Consider the following 26619-nt stretch of genomic DNA (forward strand, 5'->3'; position numbering starts at 1 on the left):
ATGCTGGTAGTCATCCTTCAACGGCTCCTATTTGGTGCTTTGCAATGCATGCCTTGCAACAACTATTTAACAATGATTGTTTCTTTGCTTTTATCATAACAGACTCTTCACGAAGTTTCTTTGCAATTTGTATCGCTCTGTATGGCCCTAGAAAATGCCCAACTTGCTTATAGTTCTTCTTGGACCATTGGCAATCACTATTGCCTGCTGTTTGGTCCTTTTGAACTGGATCTAGAATTGTTCCTGTATTTGTATTGCACTTACCATTTTGAGCTTTGTTGTCAGGGCGCCATCCCCTTTTGTGTTTGTTTAATCATGTAATCTCCTCTCCCTTGCTTGTTTAGAAAAAAAAAGGAAAAAGTTGATGCAAGATTGATTTGTATACCTTATGTGAAGTCATGGGAATAACTTGCAGATATTTTAATGAAAGGAGTGTCCAATAATGTTCTTCATTCAACCCTATGCAAGTTGGGCCTGCAAGATATCTTCGCCTCAGCTTGAGGGAGAGTGCTAAAGATATGCAACTGTATGATTTTATTTCCAAATTTGATTTCCTATCCATGCATGTTCTCATTTATTGTATTTCCATATTATTGTGTATTGCTGCTCTTTATAATCAAGATTAGATGTATCATTCTAGAGTAATTCTAAATATCACTCCCATGTCTCTCTAAAACTAATATGGCTTTTAAAATCACAATTTGATTAAAATCTAATAGTAATTTTAAAACCACATCAATTTTAGAAAGACATAAGAGTCATAAGATTACTCATCATTCTAGTATCTAGAGATAATAATAAGTCTTCCATTCTATATTTCATCTCAAATGCTCCCTTGGTTCCATGAGTAATGCTACAAGTCCCTCTTGTGTCTCCCTTGAGTCCCTTCAAGAATGATATGGTTATTAAAATCACCATAAGGCTTGTGATTAATCATTATTGGATTTTGATCAAATAGTGATTTAAATAGCACATCATTCTAAGATGGACTTCTACAATTACTCTTGGTTCCACCGATATACAAATCTTAGGACCTAAGAAATAAAAATAACTTTTATATCGATGTCTAGGCCTCGTTCTTACTATGTTCCCTCCTGTGCACCAAAAGCAGTTTTTGGCAAATCAAGCAAGCAATAAAATCAATCAATCCATTACACATGACTTAAAAAACCTATTGTTTAAAGCATCACCAGATAATTAAATGCATCGTCTCATGAGTAAACAAAATACATTCTAGATTTCAGTCAATGCAAGTTCAACAGCTTTGCAAGAAGCTGATAGAACAGATTTCAGTCAATGCAAGTTCAACAGCTTTGCAAGAAGCTGATAGAACACAGGTCCTTACCGATAAGAAAGCTCGTTCGTTTCCATTTTTTATTCATTTCTTTTTAATTATATTAGCTCCTTCTAGACATGAAAGTTCCTCCAAGTCCAATGCAGATCTGATCTTACAGTCTCTCATATTTTATGGTCTTTTCAGAGCTAAACATTACTTTTACAAATCAAAAGGTACCAACTGCAAATCATCTCTCTCTCTCTCTCTCAGACAAATATATATATATATATATATATATATATATATAATAACACTAATTTTGGAAGTAATATATATATATATATATTTGGATAACTTACTTCCAAAATTAGTGTTATTATGAATAGTTTAAACAACTACATAAACCAAAACCATCTGAATTATGAGTAAAGAGGACTACCATCTGAATTTCAATTTCAGTGTCATTTGCATGTGCAGCACTCTTATCCTCACTAATGCAATACCCTATACAGCATTATAGCATCAGATTAATGATTATCTGGACTCTTTATCTTCTTTTTTTTTTTTTTTTTTTCTTTTTTCTGAAAGTACGGTTAGGAGCACTTTTTTCAGGATAGTAACTATTTCCATATATGCTTCAACAATGTCTTTGTTTCTGAAAACAAAAAACGAAGAGTCCATATTCTATACTGTTAAGATAATTCTTCTAACCCTATAAAAATAAAGATGGTAAGCTTTGTTCTCTATTCATATCCCATATTTCACCCAGACTCAAATCCAACAACCTCCACAAGAAACTTTTCCTCCAAAATCTACAGGTGAATTTTGCAAAGTCATCCCATATTACCTTTTGATAAACCTCCTCTTGCCAATCACCCCCCATTTGCACATCCTGTCTGAGCCGTGGAATCTAGAGCTGCTACAGAACCTTGTAAGTTCATTGATTGCAACTGAGAGTTCATTTGATTTTCATGAGGCTGCTGCATAGGGTGCACATGTGGCGGGGAAAGCTGTCCTTGCTGCAGTGAAGAAACAGGACTCCTTGGCCTATTTGTGTCTATAAAATCTAATATCTGCTTCTCAAAAGATTCCAACATCTCCTTCACGGCTTTGATCTGCAATATAATATTAGCAACATATATTATCAAACTCTTCATTTCTTCAGGTGCCATACCCTCTATAGGTAATGTGCTACATCTACACAATTTGGGGGGGGGGGGGGGGGGGGGGGGTGTGTGGGGGTGGCTGTTAAGAATAAAAGAATTTTTAAATTGATAACATCCATAAATCATCCACAAACACAGTCCTCTCTCGATTTCTTTAGACATTATGCCAACATTAACCGAACCAAAACAACATTCAGCTAAACTAGAAGAATCATCTTTTATGTATAATGCTATGCATCAAAGGAGACAAAAACACAAATATAAGGAGTATTAATAATAAAGACATAAGCTCCACCAATGTCCTTTTACGGTCCTCGAAACTTCTATCATTGTGTTCCCACCAAAGACACCACAAAAGGCAAGAAGGCACCATCTTTCTTCCATATCCCATCCCCCATACACCCAAAAGCTCATTAGAATACCACCAATCCTATGAACTACCAAATTTAGAGTCTACCACAACTCTCCATCACGCATCTTTCTCATGCACAGAGCGCAATAAGCCAATTCTTTAGGAGAGTGATTATACAACAGCAAGTTCCGAACCCCTTACCCTCCCTCAAAATTTGAAGAACAAATCTTGAACCAACTTATTAAGTGAAATTTGAACTCTTCGCCTATCTCGCCCCATAAGAAATAAGGGTAACCCTACCATCCTTAAACAAGTACATGACTTTGGCAATAATCTTGTAAGCACCACTCACAAGACTTTTTTTTTTTTTTTTTAATAACGAGGAACCCCTCCAAGACATGGCCACTTCGTAACACTACTCACAAGACTAATAGGCCAGAAACCTTTTAGATGAATAGCCCAAGATTTTTTTTAAATAAGAGCAAAGAAGGTGGCATTAAGACTGTTTTCCAACTTACTACTAGCGTGAAAATCACGGAACACCCCCATATTGATCACATCCCAGCAACCTTAGAAAAAAAGCCATAGAAAATCCATCAGCCCTAGCGCCTTCTCACTATTAATGCCTTTCATCACCTTAAAAACCTCATTCTCCTCACACAGCCTCTGCATCTATGGAATCAAAGCAAGGTCATCCTGCCTAGGTTGCTAGTTGAATTGTTCTAAGCACAAACTATCATAGAATTGCACAATATGTTCCCTAATAGCAAATTGATCAAAAGAAACTGAGCCATTAACTGACATCACTTCAATGGAGTCGTTTCCCCTATTTGAGTTAGCCACCCGATAAAAGAACTTCTTGCACTTATCACCTTTTTTTAGCCAAAGAGCCCTAGACTTTTGCCCCCAACTAATCTCCTCCATTAAAGTAACTTTTTCCAATTCATTGATAATGAAGGTTTTCCTCAACTTCTCTTCATCAACGAAGGTTCTCACTTCCTCCAACCCATCAAGAACACACAACTCCTCCATAAGAGATTTTTAATGGGACTCCACATTGCCAAACACCTGCTCATTCCAGATTTTTAGAACTTACAAGGCCTTCAAATTATGAGCCAAAATGAAGCTAGGAGAGGCTTGAAAGTGATAAGAAGACCACTACCGCCTTATCCTAACCACAAAGCCTTCCGCCTTAAGCCACATAGTCTCAAGCTTAAAAGATTTTTTGCCTCCCTGGTTACCATCACAATCAAGGAGAATGGGGAAGTGGTCTAAGCACAATATATGCAACATTTTCTAAAAAAAGATTAGGAAACTTAGCTTCCCACTCTGGAGAAACAAGAAATCTATCAATTTTTGACCAAGAGGGTGAGTCCCCATTTGTTAGACCATGTAAAAGTCCTCCCTACAAGGGGAAGATCCATGAGGCCCAGCTCAAAGTTACAATCAGAAAAATCCATCATAGCGACACTAAAACGAGCTTCGCCCAGTATTTCGCTAGGAAACCAGGTGATGTTGAATCTCCTCCAATGCACCACAACAAATTCCACCAACTAGTCAAACCAACCAACTCCTCCCACAAGGACCTTCTATCACGATCAAAACCATCTTCAACATTTATGAATGAGCAGGCTACAGTATACTCCCCAACACACTCTTCGATCTTCTCCACCATCCTCTTATCCCACATAACCAAAGTACCACCGAAAGCCCCTCTAGAAGGTGAGTAGCACGAATCCATATGTTGACACCCCCACAAACTTCGCACCACACTGCTGAAAATGAGCTCCAATTTAGACTTCTGCAAACAAATAATATCTGCCTTCCACTGTCTTAGAAGATTTCTAACTCTCAAACACTTATCACCCTCGTTCAACACCCTTTTACATTCCAAGATAACAATTTAGGCTTCATAAAAAGCCACTAGCAACTCTCCACCTTGACTCTACCAAGGCTAGCGCTGCCACTGTTTGTGTCATAGTTAAAGGAGCAAACTAACCTTCTTAATTCTCTATTGCCTTTTTTCCAAAACTGGAGCATGAGGCTGACGCCTCAACTCCTCTTCAAAATCCTCACATGAAAGCCCCACAATATGATGGACTTTCTTTGTTGTCTACAGAACCCAGGATGAAGGCAGAGACCCTATTGTCCTCACTGGACAGGATCCCAACGGAGTGGACACCTTCTCAAAGAACAAATCCACATCTAGAAAAGAGTAGGAAACAAGAGCATCACTTCTCCCCCCACCGCCCACATCACCCCCAATCACACTCAAGCAAAAGCAAGGCCTTTATCCTTAACTAGGCACACATTGCCTGTAACACACCAGTCCCATATTGAGAAGATAAGGAGTATCCCACATAGAATTAGTGGTTTATAAAGATAGAATAATGAGTGCTAAGTCTCACATTGCCTAGTTACTAGGTGAAACTGGGCTTTATAAGAAATTCCAAAGAAGGTTCAAATTGACTAGTCCTTTTGGGGTGATAGCGCAAATGTAGCTAACACTTTTTCCTAGGTCGTTACAAATAGTATCAGAGCCACCTAATAACACCAGGTCATGTGGTACTGGAACACTGCATGAATGACCCTAATGAAAACGTTAGGAGTTTAAAAGGGAGAGTTTATAACACCCCAATCCCATATTAAGAAGATAAGGAGTATCCCACACAGAGTGGGTGGTTTATAAAAATAGAGTCATCAGTGATAAATCCCATATTGCCTAATTACTAGGTGAAACTGAATTTTATAAGGAATTCTAGGGAAGCTCCAAATTGACTAGTCCTTTTGGGGCAATAACGCATATGTGACTAGCGTTTTTCTTTGGGTCGTTACAAATGGTATCAGAGCCACTTAGCAACGCCAAGTCATGCGGTATTAGAGCACTGCATGAATGGCGCTGACAAAGACGTCGGGAGTTTAAGAGAGGGATTTGTAACAACCCGGTCCCATGTTGGGAAGATGAAGAGTATCCAACATAGTGGGTGGTTTGTAAAGATAAAGTCATGAGTGTTAAGTCATACATTGCCTAATTACTAGGTAAAATTGCTCTTTATAAGGAATTCTAAGAAAGCTCCAAATTAACTAGTCATTTTGGGATGATAGCACAAATGTAGCTACAACTTTTCCTTGGGTCATTACATTGCCCCCTGCAACACCTCTTTGGAAAGAGGAGAGAAGGGGAAAAAAGAGCTGGAACTAGCACTTTCCCCCATAAAATTCAAGCCCACGTGCCTACCCAAATGAGACAAACACAACGGTCTGCATACAAAGAAACTATACTATACAATGAAGAGTCAAGAAGGAATGGGTATCAACTCAACCATATCACCGGCAAAATCTAAGGGGAGAGGATGGTGGACTATGTTACACGAAGCACTGATGGATTCTCCATGGCCAGGGGGCTACCAACAAGCTCAGACACAGCAACGAAATCCCTAGGAGAAGGTTGCGCAGCCCTCTCGATATCTTCGATGACTGCCAGCAAGACCACTTGAGAACCACAAAATTGGGCAGTACACCTACCCAAAGACTCCACCGTAAGTGGCGAGCAACCATCTCCAACGCCCAGCAAAGGCGCATTGCCAGCTAGCTGCTCAACATGCACACTAGGAACAATGTTGGCAAGAGCTGGCAGTGTATCCTCTAGCAAACTATTGGACAAGGCGAGTTGGTACGATCCGATTCCAACCTTAAAAGACCCATAACCACAATTGTGTCTAAACCTGAAGAAAGGACTTCCATAACGAGCTCTCTTAACCCACTTAAAAGTGGGCGTCACATGAAGCACACATTTCATGGTAAGGGGGCCCTTATCGTTTTTAACAAAAGAGGGGGCTTTGTCTTTAGATGATTGGCCTTTAGAAATAGGCGCACGATGGGCTTTATCTTTTTCAGCCTTTTTCTCATCCCTAAGCCCAAAAGAACCCAAACCCTCATCCACTAAAACCCTTTTTAAAAACTCTAGCTGACAAAATTATTTTCCCACTAACACACACCACATCCCTACGTACAAGAACATTTCTTGTTGCAGCATGAAAGCAGAGACAAGACAAGTTTGCCTCACCTCAACCAACAGATAGGTTGTGAACCCTCCTTGTACCAAACACCGTAGGGAGGACCGGCGCTGTAGGACACCTCAGCGGCTGTCCTAGCACCTCCGTATAAGACACCAATGAGCTATCAAGGAACTTTGCCCCTGCTCCTACTGCCGAGAGAATGAACATAAGAGCCTCCTAATGATAGCACCTTACTCGTAGTAGACAAAGAACGTTCACCAACTCCAATAGCTTGCATGCCATCAATGGGCCGTTGAGGAATCGCGCCCCGGATACCACTGCCATGAGAATGATCGAAAAAGGCGACTGCCTTTCCTAGTTCCCCAACAAAAAATCTCCACCCCTGCCTTCTTCTCCCTCGGGCACAACAATGGAGCATCTATGACCGCCACTCCATACACCTCCAATACCGAAAAACAACCAGACCTATTGGAACATCGTTGGACAATAAAACTCTCCTCCCTAGACAATTTGAAGAACTCAGCCACCTCTGCCTTACAAAACAAATCCTCCACTATGGAAGATAACCAAGCAACACTCACCTTACCCAGCAACACTACACCGGATAACCCTCAGCCTCTTTCAACCATCCGAAGCAAAGGCTCCCCTTCTAGCACCGATAACTCATAGGTTTTGAACTCAACAACAAACAAGCTCAAGAACCCGGTTGCAAGAAGAAACACGAGGGAAAAACTAACGACATGCGCCAACACACACCATCAAGTAATTCATTGGTAGACATTATTCTTTTTCTTTTGATCATGGCTGGTAATCAGTATATTCAGATTACCATCTTAATTTCAATTCAGTCTCATTGGCATATGTGCAGCATTATTATCCTCACTAATGCAATACCATATACACTGTTATAGCATAAGATAAATGAGCATCTTGACTCTTTATCTTCATTTTCGTTTTTTCTAAAAGTATGGTTAGGAGCACTTTTTTTAGGATAGTAAAGATTCCATATAAGTTTCAACAATGTCTATTTTCCCCAAAAAAAAAAAAAAAAAAAAATTCTTTTGAAAAAAAAAAATTCATATTCTCTATTGCGAAGATAATTCTTCAAATCCTATAAAGATACGAAGTTTTGTTCTCCATTTGATATTCCATATCTATATAGTTTTATAATTGTTATGTCCTGTTGTTCAGCGACTACGGACATTGCAATTAAGCCCAAATTTCACCCAGACCCAAATCCAACAACCCTCACAAGAAACGTTTCCACCAAAAATCTACAGTTGAAATTCATAAGCCTTCTCATATTACCTCTTTAGAAACTGTTTCTCGCCAATCACCCCCATTTGCATGTCTTGTCTGAGCCATGAAATCTAGAGACACTACAAAGATATCAATGTGTTAATATGAGCACCTGAATGAGTAACTGTTAGAAAGGAAAATAATATAGAGAAGGCCAGCTAAGAGAACACTAGACTAGTGGAAAACAAATTAATAAGACACACATTTGATATCAAAGAATCTTCACTCCGAAATATCATATGCACATTAAATAACAATTTGATGTAAACATGTGAAGTAAAAATAGGGCATCCCAGGATTAAAGGTGAATTACTTTACACACTCTCTGCACACTAAATTATTAAGACTCCTCATCTAATTTCAATTGATCCAATGTAAAATTCCTTAGAGGTCTCAATAGTTTGATTCTTTTACCAAAACTCCTAAAAAAGAGGAAAACGTACACACAACTGGTCTAGTGAGCCTTTCGGAGTCTTTCTGGATGCCCTTGGACCTAGAGAAAGTTTTGAAACAAGAAATCTTATCTGGCCAGTCAACAAGCCAGAATCGGAAAATTGCAGCATGACAAGGTCAAATATATAAGTTCCAAAGTTAACCAATTACCGAATATTGATATGACCGTAACGAAAAAGACAATTTCTGATACACTCATATGCTTTTCATTAAAAAAAAAAATCCTTGATAAATATTATAAATCACCTCCCATACAAAGCAAACAAGAAATTGATGAGGAAAGCAGTGGTTGCCCAAAGAAAATATCATCAAATCCCTTTCTCTTTTTTTTTTTTTTTTTTTTTGGGTACAGATTAAATCTCAAAATGAATAACTGTGACTTATTAGAGTGTTATAGATTTACATATGATGATAAAACCATTACAGAATTCATTCACTTCAAAGGCATGGGTACTAAGGGGATGTCAATGGTTTATGAAAAAATAACTCAAAAGGTGATCATGGCAATTGCCCTTGGTTGTGAACTTGTGATGACATACCCATTAATCCTATTCAATATGAAACAACAAAAACAGATACCATGTTAGAGAAAAAACAAATATTGAAGGAAAATGGTGGGTGGAGGAGATGAACAGAGAACATGAATAAGCAATTTTTTTTTTTTTTCGATAACTAATAATGTGTTTTATTAAAGAAAAAGAAAAGCGTGAGGTGCCTCTTATTACACAGGAAGTATACAAAAAGAAGCCAAAGCAAGCCCATAGAAAAACCCAACAACCCACCCAAAGCCCTCCACACAAACACACAGGGCAGCCAAGACTAACCCATAGAACTTTCCCCACAAAACCGCCCAACAACTCAATTCTTTTTTGTTAGGTTTTTAGTAGGCCTAATCGGTGTCCAAAATGATCTCATGGTCCAATTCTCCAAGAAGCAATGTAATGACTTCAACAACAATGGAGAATGGATCATGGGAGGACTAAAAATAGCTGATAATTGTTATGAGGTTGAGCGAAGTACCACTTTGAGTTGCAACATAGCCAAGTTTCATGAAGTGGAATTGTGGCATCAACGCATGGGATATCTAAACTTTAAGGATCTCTCCAAGGCAGCAAAGAAGGATTTCATACTTGGTCTACCTAAATTGGGAAAGATAGAGAAGACGTTTGTGAACCATGTCAGATGGGAAAGTATATCAAGGCCCAACACAGGAAGACAAATTCCATCCACCCTCTAGACCTCTTGAGCTGCTTCACATGGACTTGATGTGACCATCAAGAACCGAAAGTATAGGGGGAAGGAAGTACATCATGGTAATTGTTGATAACTTCCAAGATATTCATAGGTCATTTTACTCCAAGAAAAGTCTGAGGCCTTCGAACATGCCAAGTCATATTCAAGAAGCTACAAAATGGAAAAGGGCTACTACATCAAGAGAATTCGAAGTGACCATGTCAAAGAATTAAAAAATGCAAGTTTTGCAGACTTCTGTGAGGAGAACGACACCAAGCAAGAGTTTTCAGCGCCAATCACTCAACAAAATGAAGTGGTTGAAAGAAAGAGTCAAGTGATGAATTGTAAAAATCTGGCCACCTATCTTTGGGAAGCTGTCAAAATTGCATGTCACATTATCAATAGGGTCTACCTACAATCACGAACTGAAAAGACCCCATGTGAGTGGTGGAAAGAAAAGAAGCCCACTGTCAAGTACTTTCATGTCTTCGAAAGTTTTACATTTTGAGAGATGGGCTTTTATTTGGCCTATTCAGTGTCCAAAACATGTTCCTATGTATTTTATGGTATTGGGTAGTTTTGGTAGAAGAGTTGAATACTTCTCAAAGAAATCAAGCATAGAAGCTCATGCCGGAACATGTGGATTAATGACTAAACACGGTCCTAGCAAAAAGTTGTGTGCAATAGCCTCTGCACACATGTCTAGACATGGTGACTTCCAAGGAGTTGTGTGTGTTGATCCGTCCGATGGTGTCCGAACATGAAAACTACCAAGGAGTCGAGTGTGTTGATCCGTCCAATGGTGTCTGAGCATGAACACTACCAAGGAGTTGTGTGCGTTGATCTGTGCGATGGTGTCTGCTCATGAAGACTTCTAGAGAGCACAAGTGCGCTGGTGTCCGAACATGATGGACTCTAGGGAGTTCCCTGTGCTGTTGTGTGTGCAGCTGTCCGAACATGGAACTGTGATTAGGCATTAAACCCTAATCATGTCCGGACAAATTATTTTGGCGTCCGGACGCTGCCACTAAAAATCATAACCAACTTTGGAATTCAAGTATGATTTTCATAAGCCTATAAGGGATTTGAAAAGGAACGAATTTTTAAGAAAAAGAAGAACAAGCATGAGAGAATATTGAGCTAAGCACCATTGATATTGAGTGGTCCAAACACTAAGTACTTAGAGTTTTGTGCCAAGAGATCATTGATGGTATGAGCCTTGACGTTTAGATTTCTTGGACTTACCAATCCACATTGCTGATTTCTACATCAACAACAAACTAAATTCTATCAATGGGTCAGTAAGGGAATCAGATAAGAAAGATAGGTCAGTCAGGAGCTGGAGTTGTCAAGGGACACGAAGCAAAGGAGAAGCTTGTCCGCACACAGATCATCTTAGCATTACAATGGTTGTACGTGTCTATGAATTTGAAGTATTCTTTCTCGATAATTGATTTCCTGCGTTTGGCTACCCTATAATGGTTTTACCATTAAAGTGTTGAAAGGTTTCTACTTCATCAACAAAAACTATGTGGTGTTGATGTGTGATAGATTTATGGTGGTTTCAGATTTTTATTACTGCAGTATTTTTAATTGATATACTTGCTGCGTATTGGTTTCTTGTGATCATTGGGATCACTAGTCAGTGTCGTGCATTTTTGATAATCCATTTAAATGGCAAAGCAACCCAACAAATGCTAGACATACCTATTCAACTCCATGTAGTATCTGCCTTCTCTCCACATCCCCACCGATAAAATATTGGCAATAGTACATTTCAGGACGTGAGAAAAAAAAAGGACCATCTTTGGACCTTTCAAAAGAATTGCATCCTTGTTCACAATGATAAAGTCACGAAAAAATAAGTAACTATGTATACATACAATCATGTATCTATATATGTACCTATCCAAGTAATGTATGTCTGGATATATAATGTGTGAATGTAGTGAAAAATATTCATTTACCAATGTCAAAAGCACGAAATTAGAGAGAAACAGGATGGATATTAAATATGCAAGTAAAATCCAGCACAGCGCTCTATATACCTGAATCTGGGGGGTTATTGCTACTGCCAGCAGCATTGGATGGCAAAGAATTGCCTATAGGATTCTGAGACTTGGTCTCCATTGTAAGCATCTTCAGAGATATTTTTCGTAAATAATCTGACTGAAATGAGGGATCAACAAAAAAAACTTAAATCTCATGGCACTATAAGATGCAAAAAAGAAAAAGAAGTACCGTAGTATTATCTATTCTCCAAGTATACATGCAAGGAAATGTATGTATACATCATGAAAGTTTGGGAGCATTATGATGGAAGTACCTGGCTTGAGGCAGCAGCATAAATCTTTTCCTCAAACCTTGTGGCTATTTTCTTGAGTTCATGTAATCCCTCTTCGCCAGAAATGGGAAGATGCCTCTTCAATGTTTCCGTTCTATTCAAATCAGACATATTCTTAATAAATACTGGCCACAAAGAGATCCAAATTGATAAACTATGCTGACAGTGCAGAACTTAAGCCACAAAAACACCAAGAGAAACTATAAATACAATTTCATGAAATTTAAAATGAAAAAAACAAAAAACAAGTACTTTTCCAGGGAAAGAAAGAGAAGCAGCAGTACATGACTGCTTAAGCTTTACCATCTGGAAGCCACAAACTTGGAACCCCGAAAAATGTTCTCTCAACTTTATTTTCAGTTTATAAGGCGGGGCAGCAACACTGCACTAGCATTTCAGCAAGTTTCACTGGGACTTTTTTTTTTTGATAAATAATGTATATTCAAACAACAAGCAAAGGGGCGCATTCCATATACACAAGAAATATACGAGAGAACCCTTAATCCATGGTGATCATTGGGACTCAACTTAGACATATAAACCATTCACAAAGGCCAGAAAACCTTTACTGCTAATCTTCAGTATACATCGTGGGAAGACCAAGATGACTTTTTTTGGAGGGGTAAGTGAGACCTAATGTAACTTGAGAGTGTAGAGTTACAATTATTAGTCACACAACAGCACACCTTGCTTTCACATCATAGATCCCCAAGTTTTCCTAAACATATTATGTTAGGTTTTGTAATTGGCTCATTCGGTGTCCAAAACTTAATTTTATGTTTTGGAAACTTGGGAAGTTGTTTGCGTAGGCCAGCGCTTCAAAATTTACAGACTGTTGTAAAAACAAAAATACATCAACTAATGTTGAGACGGTGACGTAGGTTGTCTGGACCTAGTTAGTTCCAGGGAGTCACCGACCCCTGGCCTGTGCAAACACGATAGTGGACACTCACTCTTGGGTTTAAGTGATGTCCGGGCATTGGTATGGCGGCCCAGGCATGAGCTACTCCAGAATGGCCCTGTCTACAGAAAGATTCAGACTTGGTTGTGGACATGAGCTCTTGGGTTTGAGAGATGTCCGGGCAACAAGAGTAATGTTCGGACATTCCTGCGAACGAAACATTTTGATTGCCTGATGTCCGGACATGGAAGGTGGTTAGCTTTGAAAAACCCTAGCCATGTCCAGACATCCTAATTCCTTGTTTGGACGCTGCCGCACAGAAAACACTGATTGTTATTTAAAGTCTCTTTGGTCTCAACTTTCTACATCTTTTAGAGATGTTTTTCAGAGCCTCTATTTAGAGATGAGTCCCAAGACCTTGGTGTAAAACAATACAACGTTCTTGAGTGTTGTGCCAAGGGTTTGCTCATGAGAAGACTCTTGGATTGGGATTCAAGTCGGTATGCTGTGACTGCACAATCTACGCAATAACTAAAGTCTATCAGTGGTGATCGGTAAGGTGTTCATTCTTTGAACAACCTAAAGGAGTTGGAGCAGAGACACTTGGAGCGGGTCGTCATCCAGATTGTCTGGGTAAAGTGGCAAAGGGTTTGTCAGTTTTACAATTGTCTGTAGTTTATTCTTCTTTTAGTAGAGTGAAATCCTGGGTTTGAATGCCCTGGAGACCTAAGTATTTGGTTGTTATATTTCTCACTCAGTATCAAAGCAGGTATAGACACCGAAGGAAAAGGAAGTTCCTTTGGAACCCCGGAATGATATGGACAGTGGACTTATTCAAACCAGCTTGGAGGTATACAATTCTCCATGTTCTATGGAGAAATCTGCTCCACTTAGGGATAGCTCTGTGGCAGGTTTGGAAATGGAAATGTTTGAAGGGGAGGATCACATTCCGTTAATGAGCTGTCCAGCATTGGGGCATTTGGGGAAGAAGGGGGCTCAGCCCGTTGACAGGGTCTTGAAGCTTGTCGAGGAATTTAGTCATTACGTGGGGCTTTTGAGTGATGGGTATGAAGGGAAGCTCTCGGAGCCATTTGTGACTATAATCGCAGATAATGAAGGGAAGGGAGCGGGCGTGACCTCAAATGCGGGAAAAAAAGGTTCGAGAGAACTTAATAATCTTGTAAGTTCCATTAATTACGATGGTAGTGCTTGTCGGGCTAGGGCTAAAGGAAGGGCACAAAGAGATTTTCTATGAAGCCAAGGATTGTTTCTTGGAATGCGAAGGGGCTGAATGAGGGTAATAAGTGTTTGAGGGTGAGAAATATGCTTAGACAATGGAAGGTGGACATTGTGTGCCTTCAAGAGACGAAAATGGAGTACATTTCCAGCAGTTTTATGAGAAATTTGTGGGTATGTGCTTATGCAGATTGGTGCTTTGTTGCATCAAGAGGAGCTTCGGGTGGCATTTTGTTGATGTGGGATAGAAGGGAGGTCATGAAGATTGAGGTTTGCGTGGGAGAGTTTGTCGCAGCCTGTTCTTTTAAGAATGTGGAGGATGATTTTGTTTGGGCTTTTACGCGGGTCTATGGTCCGAACTTTGATTACATCAGACATCTTCTTTGGGAGGAATTGGCTGGTCTCATCAGCTGGTGGGATGTGCCGTGGTGTATCGATGGTGATTTCAATGTTACTTACTTTCCTAGTGAAAGGGCGAGGGGAGCGCGTCTCACTTGTGCAATGACAGATTTCTCGGATTTCATATCCGAGCAGGGGCTTATGGATATTCCCCTTGCTGGAGGGACATTTACTTGGTCTAATTCCTACTCACGGTCTAGGATCGATCGATTTTTAGTTTCTCCAGAATGGGAAATCAAATATCCTGACATGATACAGGAGAGGATGCTTAGACTGTGTTCGGATCATTTCCCCATCTTGCTTGATTGTGATGGCATGGTTAGGGGTAAGAGGCCTTTCAAATTCGAGAATATGTGATTGAAAACTGATGGATTTGTGGATAGGGTACGGGCTTGGTGGTCGTCTTATACTTTTTCTGGCTCTCCGAGTTTTATTTTGCCAAAAAGCCAAAGGCGGACATCAAAAGATGGAATGAGCTTGAATTTGGAAAAATGAGTGCTAGGTGCATAGAGAAACCGGAAGAGTTGAAGGCTATGGATAGATTGGAGGAAGAGAGAGATTTAGATGAAGAAGAGAAGGAAAGAAAAAGGGTGATTATTAGGGAGTTGGAGATTACTCTTTTACAAGAGGAAATTAGTTGGAGACAAAAATCCAGGATTCGTTGGCTCGAGGAGGGTGACAAGTGCACTAAGTTCTTTCATTGGATTGCCAATTCAAATCGTAGATGCAATTCCATTGATTCCATAGCTATTAATGGTTCTCTTTTTTCTAACCAAGACATCATTAAGGACCATGCGGTGCAATATTATGAGTTTTCGTTCTTTGAATGTTCCAATTGGAGGCCTAGGGGGGATAATCTTGCGTTTGATGTTTTGGATGCGGGCGAGGCTGATCGGCTAGAAGTTCCTTTTGAGGAAAGGGAGGTTTTGGAAGTGGTAAAAGGCATGGACAGAGATAAGGCTCCAGGTCCGGATGGCTTCTCTATGGCTTTTTTTCAAGATTGTTGGGAGGTGATCAAGGAAGACATTATGGTGGTCTTTTCATATTTTTATGCTCGTGGTAAGTTTGAAAAAAGCCTTAATGCTACTTTCATTTCTCTTATTCCAAAGGTGCCTGGGGCTTCTGAATTTAAGGAGTTTCACCCTATTAGTCTTATAAGTGGAACCTATAAGATTATTGCTAAAGTTCTTGCTAATAGGATGAGGAGGGTTCTGGATAGGGTGATATCAAAGCCTCATAATGCATTCGTTAAGGGTAGGCAAATTACGGATTCGATTCTTATAGCAAGTGAATGCTTGGATAGTCGGATCAGATCTAAGGAACCGGGGCTGCTTTGTAAATTGGATATGGAGAAGGCTTATGATCATATAGATTAGAAGTTTCTCTTATATCTTCTTAGGAGGTGTGGTTTCGGCGAGAAATGGTGTTCTTGGATTGAGCGTTGTATCTCGACTGCTCGATTTTCGGTGTTGATAAATGGCACTCCTTCCGGTTTCTTTAGAAGCTCTCGAGGGGTGAGGCAGGGGGATCCTTTGTCTCCGTTTCTGTTTGTCATGGTTATGGAAGCGTTTAGTAGGATGATTGCTGCTGCCATCAATAATGGTTTTATCTCGGGCTTCTCAGTGGGAGCTAATGTGTCTGAGAGGGTCAACATTTCTCATCTTTTATTTGCAGATGATACGTTGGTTTTCTGTGGGGCGAATCTTGATCAAATTCGCTCCATTAAAGCATTACTTACTTGTTTTGAAGCTGTTTCAAGTCTAAAGGTGAATATGGCTAAATCAGCTTTGGTCCCGATAGGAGATGTGGTTAATGTGGGAGAGTTGGCTGGGGTCTTGGGCTGTGGTATAGCTTCTTTGCCATTGAAGTATTTGGGGCTCCCTTTGGGCGCTTGCTTTAAGGCCAAGACCATTTGGGATGATATTTTGGAAAAGGTTGAGCGTAGGTTGGCTAGTTGAAAAATGTTGTATCTTTCCAAGGGAGGAAGGCTCACTCTGATCAAGAGCACGCTCTCTAATCTTCCTACTTATTTCTTGTCCCTTTTCCCTTTACCTGCTTCTGTGGCCAAGCGGATAGAGAAGCTCCAATGTGATTTTCTTTGGGGTAGTCAAAACGAAGAGCTCAAGTATCACTTGGTTAACTGGGACAAGGTATGCTCTCCTATTTCTAAAGGTGGTTTAGGGATTAGGAAGTTGAGAGTTTTCAATCAAGTTTTACTAAGGAAGTGGCTGTGGCGTTACGCGCATGAGAGAGAGGCTTGGTGGAGAATTGTTGTGGATGCCAAGTTTGGTTCTGAGTGGGGTGGATGGCATTTTGTTGATACTCCTGGGCCTCATGGGGTGGGTCTTTGTAGGTATATTAGTAAGGGGTGGTGATTGTTTTCTACATACTAGATTCGATCTAGGAGATGGGTCTAAAATCAAATTTTGGGATGATGTTTGGTGCAGAGATACGATCCTCAAGGAAACTTTTCCAGGCCTATACAATATAGCTAGTGCAAAAGATGCGTCCATTGCTGACAATTTGGAGCTTACGGGTGGAACTCTTCAATGGAATGTTAGCTTCTTTCGGTCGGTCCATGATTGGGAATTGGAAGTGCTAGCCTCGTTCTGTACTATGTTATATTCTCACACAATGAGTAGGGAAGGGGAGGATAAAATTTGGTTGGTTCCGTCTAGAAAAGGGAAGTTCGATGTTAGATCTTTCTATAATACCTTGGTAAGCAAAGAGGCAAGTCCTTTTCCTTGGAAGAGTATTTGGTGCACGAAGGCACCTTCGAGAGTGGCTTTCTTTACTTGGACGGCAGTGTTAGGAAAGTTCCTTAATATTGATAATCACAGAAAGAGGAATCTTATTGTGATCAATAGATGTTGCTTGTGCAAATTAGATGGGGAGACTATTGATCACCTTTTCCTTCACTGTGAGATTGCTCATTCCTTATGGTATGCCATCTTCAATCGTTTTGGTTTGTCTTGGGTCATGCCTAGCAAGATGGAGGGCTTGTTTGCTTGTTGGTGGTCGGGAGATCGCTCTTGGAGTGCTGTTGTTTGGAAAATGGTTCCCCTATGCATCGTGTGGTGTCTGTGGTTAGAAAGGAATTAGAGATGATTTGAGGCTTCTGAGAGATCCTTGGAGGAACTCACGGCCTTTTTCTTCTATACGTTTTACACTTGGAAAGCAGCTTGGCTCGCTCCCTTAGTAATTAGCTATCTTGACTTCTTTGTTCTTTTCTCTTCTTCTATTTAGACGTTTTCCTTGTATACTCCTTGTGTACTAAGGTTGCACCCCTCTGCACTTTTGTTATATAAACACTACTTATCCAAAAAAAAAAAAAAGTTAACGTTGTAAAGCCTGTAATTGATGATGAAGTACCCAAATCCATGACTTCTGCCACTTTAAAATTAAAGTCAGATTTGTCATTCTTATATTTTAAAATGCATTTTTTCTAACTTTAAATGATTTGTTTCCCCAAGAGTATTCTTTAATTTTTTTTATTTATTTATTTTTTCTTTCACGTGAGATCATCTTAACCAAAATTTAAGCAACTATCTACCGTTTTAAGATGATACCATATAACTTCACAGAAACAGTCCCATTTTACCATTGAAATGTTCATCCACAAATCAAGCTTGTTAAATGTCAAACTTGAACATACATAACAAAGCCTACATGTGTTTTAGCTCCTCCAAAACCAATAATGCCTAAATTAAACAACCAAGCTTCCGCTTAATGCTTCTCCATTTAATATTGTAAACACTCAAATCTCAAGCTTACCACATGCCTTTGCTTTTTACAAAAAAAAAAAAAAAAAGAAAAAAAAAAGAAGCACTAAAACATTGTTTATGGTGTAAAAAGCTACAACAAGAACACACTTCTATCGAGCATACTAGGGAGACAAAAGTCCAACCAACAAGCCAGGGAAACTAACAGAAATATTTACATCTTAACTCAGTCACAAAAGGAAGTCAAAACGATGAAGGAAGAAACCAAGCATAAAGCAATATCCAATAAAATTGAGAGCACAATCACTGTACTTGTAACTGGATAACGCGGCATACACGGAACCTTACAGCTAGAGATTATAAACTATTTCTAGTTTTGATCACATATAAAACCGAAACACTCGAATCAAACACAATCCGTATATACATCAGGAAAGCGCAAAATAATATAATTTTACTTTATTTGTTAAGAAGACAGAGAGAGAATCACATTTTGCTCACAATTCTTTGACGAGAATTGAGCGGTAATTGGGTCCTCCAATCGCCGGTGTCTATGGTGGGTTCTCCTCTGCCTCCAGCACCTCCTGATCCTGGTCCTGGTCCTCCTCCTCTGCCAACGGGGGCTTGACTCGGATTGGGCCTCCAATTATTGTTATCCAATGAATTGACGTGAAACTCAAATTCAAATCGCTCAAACTAGAAAGAAGGGGATATTAGTAAGGTAAGGGAATATTTTGGGGAAGGACTTTATGGATACGTTTGCTACTGTTGAATATGAACATGACAGAATAAGTAATATGAACATGACGGAATAAGATTATCTCAGCTTCAAAGGAACTGGGTCGGTCGGATCCATTTCAGATAGAGTGAAAAGGCCTTTACGGGTTAACGGTTATTGGCTATAACCGCTAACCGTAATCGCCTAGGCGGCTAATAAATAACCGTAATTGCTTTGGCGGTTAGTATTCGCTAACAACCGCCTATGCGATTAACCAGCGGTTAGCGATTAATAACCTTAATAACCATTAACTGTTTTTTAAAAAAATATTTTAAAAAAAAAATTAAGTTCATTAAAAAAACAAAAACGATGTCGTTTATATGGTAATATGATAATACCCTACTACATAGGACATCATTTCTAAATTTATATATATAAGCACAAAACGACGTCGTTTCATTTTTTTTTTTATATTTATATATATATATATATATATATATATATATATATATAAATACAAAATTCGTCCATGTGATTGGCCTAAATTACAAATCACTCACTTTGGTATAAAAAATAATTTATAGGTCCTTGTAGTTGGCCTAAATTACAAATCAATCTATGTTGTATAAAAAATAATTGATAAATCCTAAGAGTAGGTCAAAATAATAGTTTACTTCCTAAAATCAATTTCCGTTAAGTAACTTAACAAAATCCATTACTTTGTCACATCATACTATTATAGTAAATTTACCTAATATCTTCTATCCCTGAATTTTACCCAATGTGTAACCCTCATTCATTTTCATCTTCCTCGCCACGATTTAAAAGCATTTTGCGAGAATTTGATGGTCACATTTTGTAAAGTGACTGAGGAAGATGAAGATGAGGGAGAGTTACGCACGGAGTAAAATTTTGGGAATATAAGAGATTAGGTTAATTTATTGTATTAATATTAGGTTAATTTACTATAATAGTATCACACGGAGTGAGGGATGATGTGCAATTTTAGTTGGAGTTGTAAAATAATGTGAAAAATCCTAATTGTTATTTTTGAAAGTTAGAAATTAATAATAATATGTGTCGCGTTTTTATTGGGTATGACATTGCAAAGTGACAGATTTTGTTAATTACTTGACGGAAATTTATTTCGTAAAGTAAACTGTTATTTTGGCATACCTTGAGGACCTATAAATTCTTTTTTATACCACAGTGAGTGATTTGTAATTTAGGCCAACTACAGGGACTTATAAATTATTTTTTATACCACATTTAGTGATTTGTACTTAATTTTACATTTATCCCATATTATATAATATACGTAAAGGCGGTTAGCGATTTTTCATAACCGTCTTCAAGAGCGGTTAACGGTTAGTGTGGTTAGTGGTTAGCAGACAATTAATAACCACCCACCCTTTCACCCCTAATTTCAGAGTCATGACTAAACCCTAAAAAGTTAATATTAAATACTTCAACTTTAAATCGTAAGTTTAAAATAGATGAATAGTATCTATTTCAAATATTTCATTTAAAATTTTAAATAGAGATGATTGTTCTTCAAACAAGACGAATTTGAATTGAATCATTCCTAACAACATATAAATGACCAAATTTTGTAATTAAAATTAAATTATATTTTGTTTTAAGTTTTTAAAATATCATAATTTTAAAAATTATGTGCAAAAAAATATATTTTTTTTCTTTAGGGTGGTCCATCATCCGTTAAAAATATATATATTTTTTTCCATAAAAAAAAAAAAAAAAAGAACTTTTTGAGAAAAAAATATCAAGATCATCCCATTCTTGGGTAATAGATATTCCTAAGGAATAACACTATACATCACCCCATTATTATGTTCTCATCCCCCAAAGCTGACATGGCGTGATCCCATAACATTTGGTGCATAGGAATTGGTTTTTTAGTTTGGAGGAGCATGCCACATCATATTTGGGGATGAGAAGGGGATAATGGGGGTGATGAATCTGACATGACCTGTGAAATTGATATGAATCCAACACAAAATTAGTGAGTTATTGTAATACCCCAAATATTAATTGGAAATAAGTAAGCTTTGGTTTGACTATTGGATTTGTCAGAGTTTGTTTTAAAGGGAAGAATCTTAACTCATTGTCTTAGTCGAGTGTTCAAGGTTCGACAAACGAATGTTTGCTTGGAACCCTAGACCCAAACGTTCGACAAAGTAAAGATGAATGTTTGCTTGTAACCCTAGCAACGAACGTTCGACATAGTAGAAACGAGCGTTCATGTACCGGCAATACTGAATAATAACACTTCAGCCATTGAACTCCTATAAATAGCCCTCTACAATTGAAATTCATAAGCCTTCTCATATTACCTCTTGAGAAGCCGTTTCTTGCCAATCACCCCCATTTGCATGTCCTGTCTGAGCCATGAAATCTAGAGACACTACAAAGATATCAATGTGTCAATATGAGCACCTGAATGAATAACCATTAGAAAGGAAAATAATTTAGAGAAGGCCAGCTAAGAGAACACTAGACTAGTGAAAAACAAATTAATAAGACACACATTTATATCAAAGAATCTTCACTCCGAAAGATCATATGCACATTAAATAACAACTCTGATGTAAACATGTGAAGTAAAAATAGGGCATCCCAAGGCAAATTACTTTACACTCTCTGCACACTAAATTATTAAGACTCCTCATCTAGTTTCAATTGATCCAATGTGCATCCTTCATCAAATAATTCCTTAGAGGTCTCAATAGTTTGTTTTCACCTTAGGGATGAATATAACAACATTCACTGGCTACTGTTGATAGGAATTTGATCTCTCATTTTTATGTAAGAGGAAATCAGGTCGGTATAAGGATGGAGTTTGACCTCTCATTTGGCATGTCTCAACACAACCCAGGTGAACTAAAACCAAGCAGATAAAGGTAGCTTGAGGGTTATGCCCTCTGAGGGTTGAGGCACCATTAGTGACCATGAACACAATCTATTGGTTAAACCTTTTTATATATATAAATAATTGAGATATATTTAAAAAAGGCAAAGGGGCAACCCAAGTACACAGAAACAATCTATTGGTTATACTTGCCATAGAATATTGCAAAGTTTTAATATGCGAAACTAGCAGAATTGTTCTTTAATTCTTTTACCAAAACTCCTAAAAAAGGGGAAAAGATACACACAACGGGTCTAGTGAGCCTTTTAGAGTCTTTTTGGATGCCCTTGGACCTAGAGAAAGTTTTGAAACAAGAAATCTTATGTGGCCAATCAACAAGCCAGAATCGGAAAATTGCAGCATGACAAGGTCAAATATTTTTTTGATAAGTTATGTTTATATATCAAAAGCGTAGAAGGGCGCAACCCTAGTACACAAGGAGTATACAAGAGAAATGTCTAACTAGGAGAAGAGAAAAGAACAAGAAAATTGGGATAGTTAATCACTAAAGGAGCGAGCCCAGCTGCTGTCCAAGTGAAAAGCGTGTAAAAAAAGAAGGTCGTGAGTTCCTCCAAGGATCTCTCACAATCCTCAAAGCATCTCGCATTCCTTTCTAATCATAAACACCACACGAGGCATAGAGGAACCATCTTCAACACAACAACGCTTCGAGAACGACCTTTCAACCACCAACAAGCAAACAAGCCCGCCACCTTACTAGGCATGACCCATGATAATCCAAACCAACTAAATATATAAGTTCCAAAGTTAACCAATTACCTAATATTGATATGACCGTAACGAAAAAGACCTTGATAAATATTATAAAGCCCCTCCCATACATAGCAAAAGAGAGAGAAATTGATGAGGAAAGCAGTGGTTGCCCAAAGAAAATATCATCAAATCTCTTTCTCCTCTTTTTCTTTTTTCTTTTTTGGGTACAGATCAAATCTCAAAATGAATAACAGTGAATTATTAGTGTTATAGATTTACATATGATGATAAAACCATTACAGAATTCATTCACTTCAAAGGCATGGGTAAGGGGCTGTCAGTGGTTTATGAAAACATAACTCAAAAGGTGATCATGGCAATTGCCCTTGGTTGTGAACTTGGGATGACAAACCTATTAATCCTATTCAATATGAAACAATAAAAACAGACACCACGCTAGAGAGAAAACAAATATTGAAGGAAAATGGTGGGTGGGGGAGATGAACAAAGAACATGCATAAGCAATTTTTGTTTTGATAACTAATAATGTGTTTTATTAAAGAAAAAGAAAAGCGTGAGGTGCCCCTTATTACTCAAGAAGTGTACACAGGGAAGCCAAAGCAAGCCTAAAGAAAAACCCAACAACCCACCCAAAGCCCTCAACACAAACACCAAGGGCAACCAAGACTAACCCACTGAACTTTTTCTTTGATAAGTAATGTTGTATATATCAAAAAAATGCAAATTTAAGAGGTGCAACAACGCTATTACACAGGAAGTATAACAAGAGAGCGCCTAGATGCACCTGATGTAGGACGATATTTACCTATATTTTTGGTAAAAACGAAAATAAGGAAAATATCAAAAATAATATTGGAGTAGCGCCGCTTGATCAGAATTTTATCCGTTCTCAGACAATGGAAGTGCAAAATGAAAGATTGTCATGATTCCCGCTGATTATCAATTTTATATTAGGATTTTATTTTATTTTATTAAAACATTATTTTCTTTCCTTAATAGGGTTAGATTTGCTTTAATTATTTTTCTTTCCTACTATGATTAGATTTACTTTCTCTACTAGGATTAGATTTACTTTCTCTACTAGAAGTAGGTTTACTTTCTCTACAAGTATTTATTTTCTATAAATAGGCTTGCTTATTTTGTAAAACAAAATCCATTGAATTATTATAAAATAAGAGAATTCTCTCTCAAATACTCTGCGGAGTTTTATCTTTCTTTTAGCCTGCGGGTTTGTTTTTATCTTTTTGGGTAGAAGACGAAAACGCTTCTCCTCGCAAAACCAAAGGCGCTACTCTTTGATTAGTTACCTTAGTCTTCCACTAAGTTAACACCCAAGAAAAACCCTAAGCTCACAAGGAGCACCCACAAGAGACCCCAAAGACCCACCCAAGAACCCTCAAAGCAAACACCCAAAGCCCAAAAAACACCCCACACGAAAGCCTACACCCCTATAATATTGTCCTTCCTACCCTGAGCAACCCTGCCGGCTAAGCCAAAGTTGATGGAACTTTCTAAGCTCAACAACTCTCTCTTGCCACAATTCCAGAGGATCTTTCTCACCCTTCGTCGAGACAACGCCCACGTTTGAGGACAAGTCCCCAACACCTTGAGAACCCTGTCGCAACACCTCGCTAGCCGAAGACTCCGAACCACCAAAAGACGAATCAAGATCCAAAATAGGGCCAGTCCCCTTTGGATTCGACTCAGTAGAACCCAGAGACAGCACTTCATCCTCCTCAGGCGGAGAGGAAGACACAGGCCTAAAAAACCCACGCCGGAACAGACCCTTCATCGGAGATGGAAATCGGACATCAATCTTACCCGTTGGAGAAGCAGAGACAGCCGCTTCACCCATCGCCGTAGAATCAACCCCAAGACCCGCTTTAGGACTCAGAGCCACAGCATCACCCGAAGTAGAACTAACCCGGAAATTTGCATCCAAAGGCTTTCAGCCTATACCCAAGAAGAAAATTAGGTTTCGGTTCCAACCAAGAGAAAACCCGGTCCAGGTCAACCCAAAACTTCCCCAAATAATTGGGCTTTACCCTCAACTTGACACCCAGCCCAGCCCTCATCCTAATTCCCCTTGGCTTTGATCTTTAGGCCCAACCCGAAAGAAATAACCTGATCCATGTCAGCCCTAACCTTTGCAAGAAGCATCTTCAGCGAGAGCAAGATCCTCAACGCCTCCAGCATTGAGGCGCCGCCACCCAGAGGAAGGCTCCTCCCCAGCTCAAAGCAAACCTCCACAGGAGCCTAAGCTTCAACGACGGCTTCAAACCACCCGGAGTCGGGACAAGCACAGCCGCAAAGGACCGTTTAGGCAAGCTGCCATCCTCACTGGCTAACCCACTGAACTATCCCCACAGAACCACACAACAACTCAGTTCTTTTTTGTTGGTTTTTAGTTGGCCTAATCAGTGTCCAAAACATGTGCCTTTGTATTTTATAGCATTGAGTAGTGTTTTACTTAGGCTTTAGGATGAAGAGTTGAAGACTTCTCAAAGAAATCAAGTACAAAAGCTCATGTCCAGACAGGTGGATTGATATCCACACATGGTTCTGCCAACAGGTTGTGCGCGCTGGCCTATGCACAAATGTCCAAACATCGTGACTTCCATGGAGTTGTTTGCATTGATCAGTGTGATGGTGTCCAGACATGAAGACATCTAGGTTGTCGTTTGCGCTAATCCGTGTGATGGTCTCCGGACATGAAGACTTCCAGAGAGTTTTGTGTGCTTCTCTATGAGCAATGGTCTTTGGACAAGATGGATTCCAAGGAGCTTCGTGTGCTTCTCTGTGTGCAGCTGTCCGGACATGGTACTATGATTAATAATGAAACCCTAATCATGTCCGGATAGGTTATTTTGGTGTCCGGGCCATGCCGTTGAAATTCATAATCAACTTTGGAATTCAAGTCTAATTTTGATAAGCCTATAAGGGGTTTCAAAAGGCACAATTTTTTAAGAACAAGCAAGAGAGTCTAGTGAGCTAAACACCATTGATATTGAGTGTTCCAAACACCGAGTGTTTAGAGTTTTGTGCCAAGAGATCATTGATGGTATGAGCCTTGACGTTTAGATCTCTTGGAGTTTCCAAACCACATTGTTGATTTCTGCATCAACAATGAGCTGAAGTCTACCGGTGGCTCGACAAGGGAATTATGCTACAGTGGTTGTAAGTGTCTATGCATGTGTAGTATTCTTAGTGATTGAGTTCCTGAGTTTGCCTCCAAGCGGATTAACCTTTGAAGTGTTAAAAGAGATTTCCACCTCATCAACAGAAATTCTTTGTTGTTGATGTGAGATTGATTTATCGTTTATGGTGGTTTGAGATTTTTATTACTGCAATATTTTTAATTGATATATTTGATGTGTATTGGTTGCTTGTGATCATTGGGGTCGCTATTCTGCATCTTGCAATTGGAATAAGAGCGGTTTCACTTTGTCCGGATTAAATTCTTGGGTGTGATCCTTGACCCCTATTTTTATGGAGTTAATCTTTCCAAATGCTTTGGATATGAGCAATATTGTGAAAGGTGGGAATTTTGGGTCTCTTACCGATTCTATGAATAACGTCCTAGAGTCTCATGACTCTTAACTCTATATAGTTATCCGAGGATGACTTTGAGCAGGTAAATGATCTGCAGTTTTCGTATAATAATCACTTTGAGAAATTTTCTGATTTGTCAAAGATGAACAAAAGAGCTTCCAAAAAGCTCAAAGATATTGATAGCAAAAAAGATCGCTTGCTTGATGAGTTGAAAAATCCTTTTGATATATGTGAGTCTGTGATGCTTTACAAGCTGAAAATATCATGTTAGTGACTAAGGTTAAA

General features: G+C 38.9%; 1 protein-coding gene across 2 annotated transcripts in view; it reads right to left on the reverse strand.

The window, feature by feature from the left end:
* Positions 1-1909: 1909 nt before the first annotated feature.
* Positions 1910-26619, reverse strand: part of LOC132187481 (mediator of RNA polymerase II transcription subunit 15a-like protein) — a 35023-nt gene continuing 10313 nt past the window's right edge. For both annotated transcript variants that reach the window (XM_088517132.1, XM_059601806.2), the window contains exons 4-9: positions 21473-21543; positions 18891-19096; positions 12125-12236; positions 11847-11967; positions 8122-8192; positions 1910-2391 (exon numbers count right to left, since the gene is read on the reverse strand). In XM_088517132.1, the coding sequence (XP_088373258.1) occupies positions 2149-2391; positions 8122-8192; positions 11847-11967; positions 12125-12236; positions 18891-19096; positions 21473-21543 (824 nt within the window). In that variant the 3' untranslated portion in view covers positions 1910-2148. The remainder of the gene's footprint in view (positions 2392-8121; positions 8193-11846; positions 11968-12124; positions 12237-18890; positions 19097-21472; positions 21544-26619) is intronic.

This window comes from Corylus avellana, chromosome 6 (genome assembly GCF_965113065.1).
Source record: "Corylus avellana chromosome 6, dhCorAvel1.hap1.2, whole genome shotgun sequence".
In the NCBI taxonomy this organism is placed as follows: domain Eukaryota; kingdom Viridiplantae; phylum Streptophyta; class Magnoliopsida; order Fagales; family Betulaceae; genus Corylus; species Corylus avellana.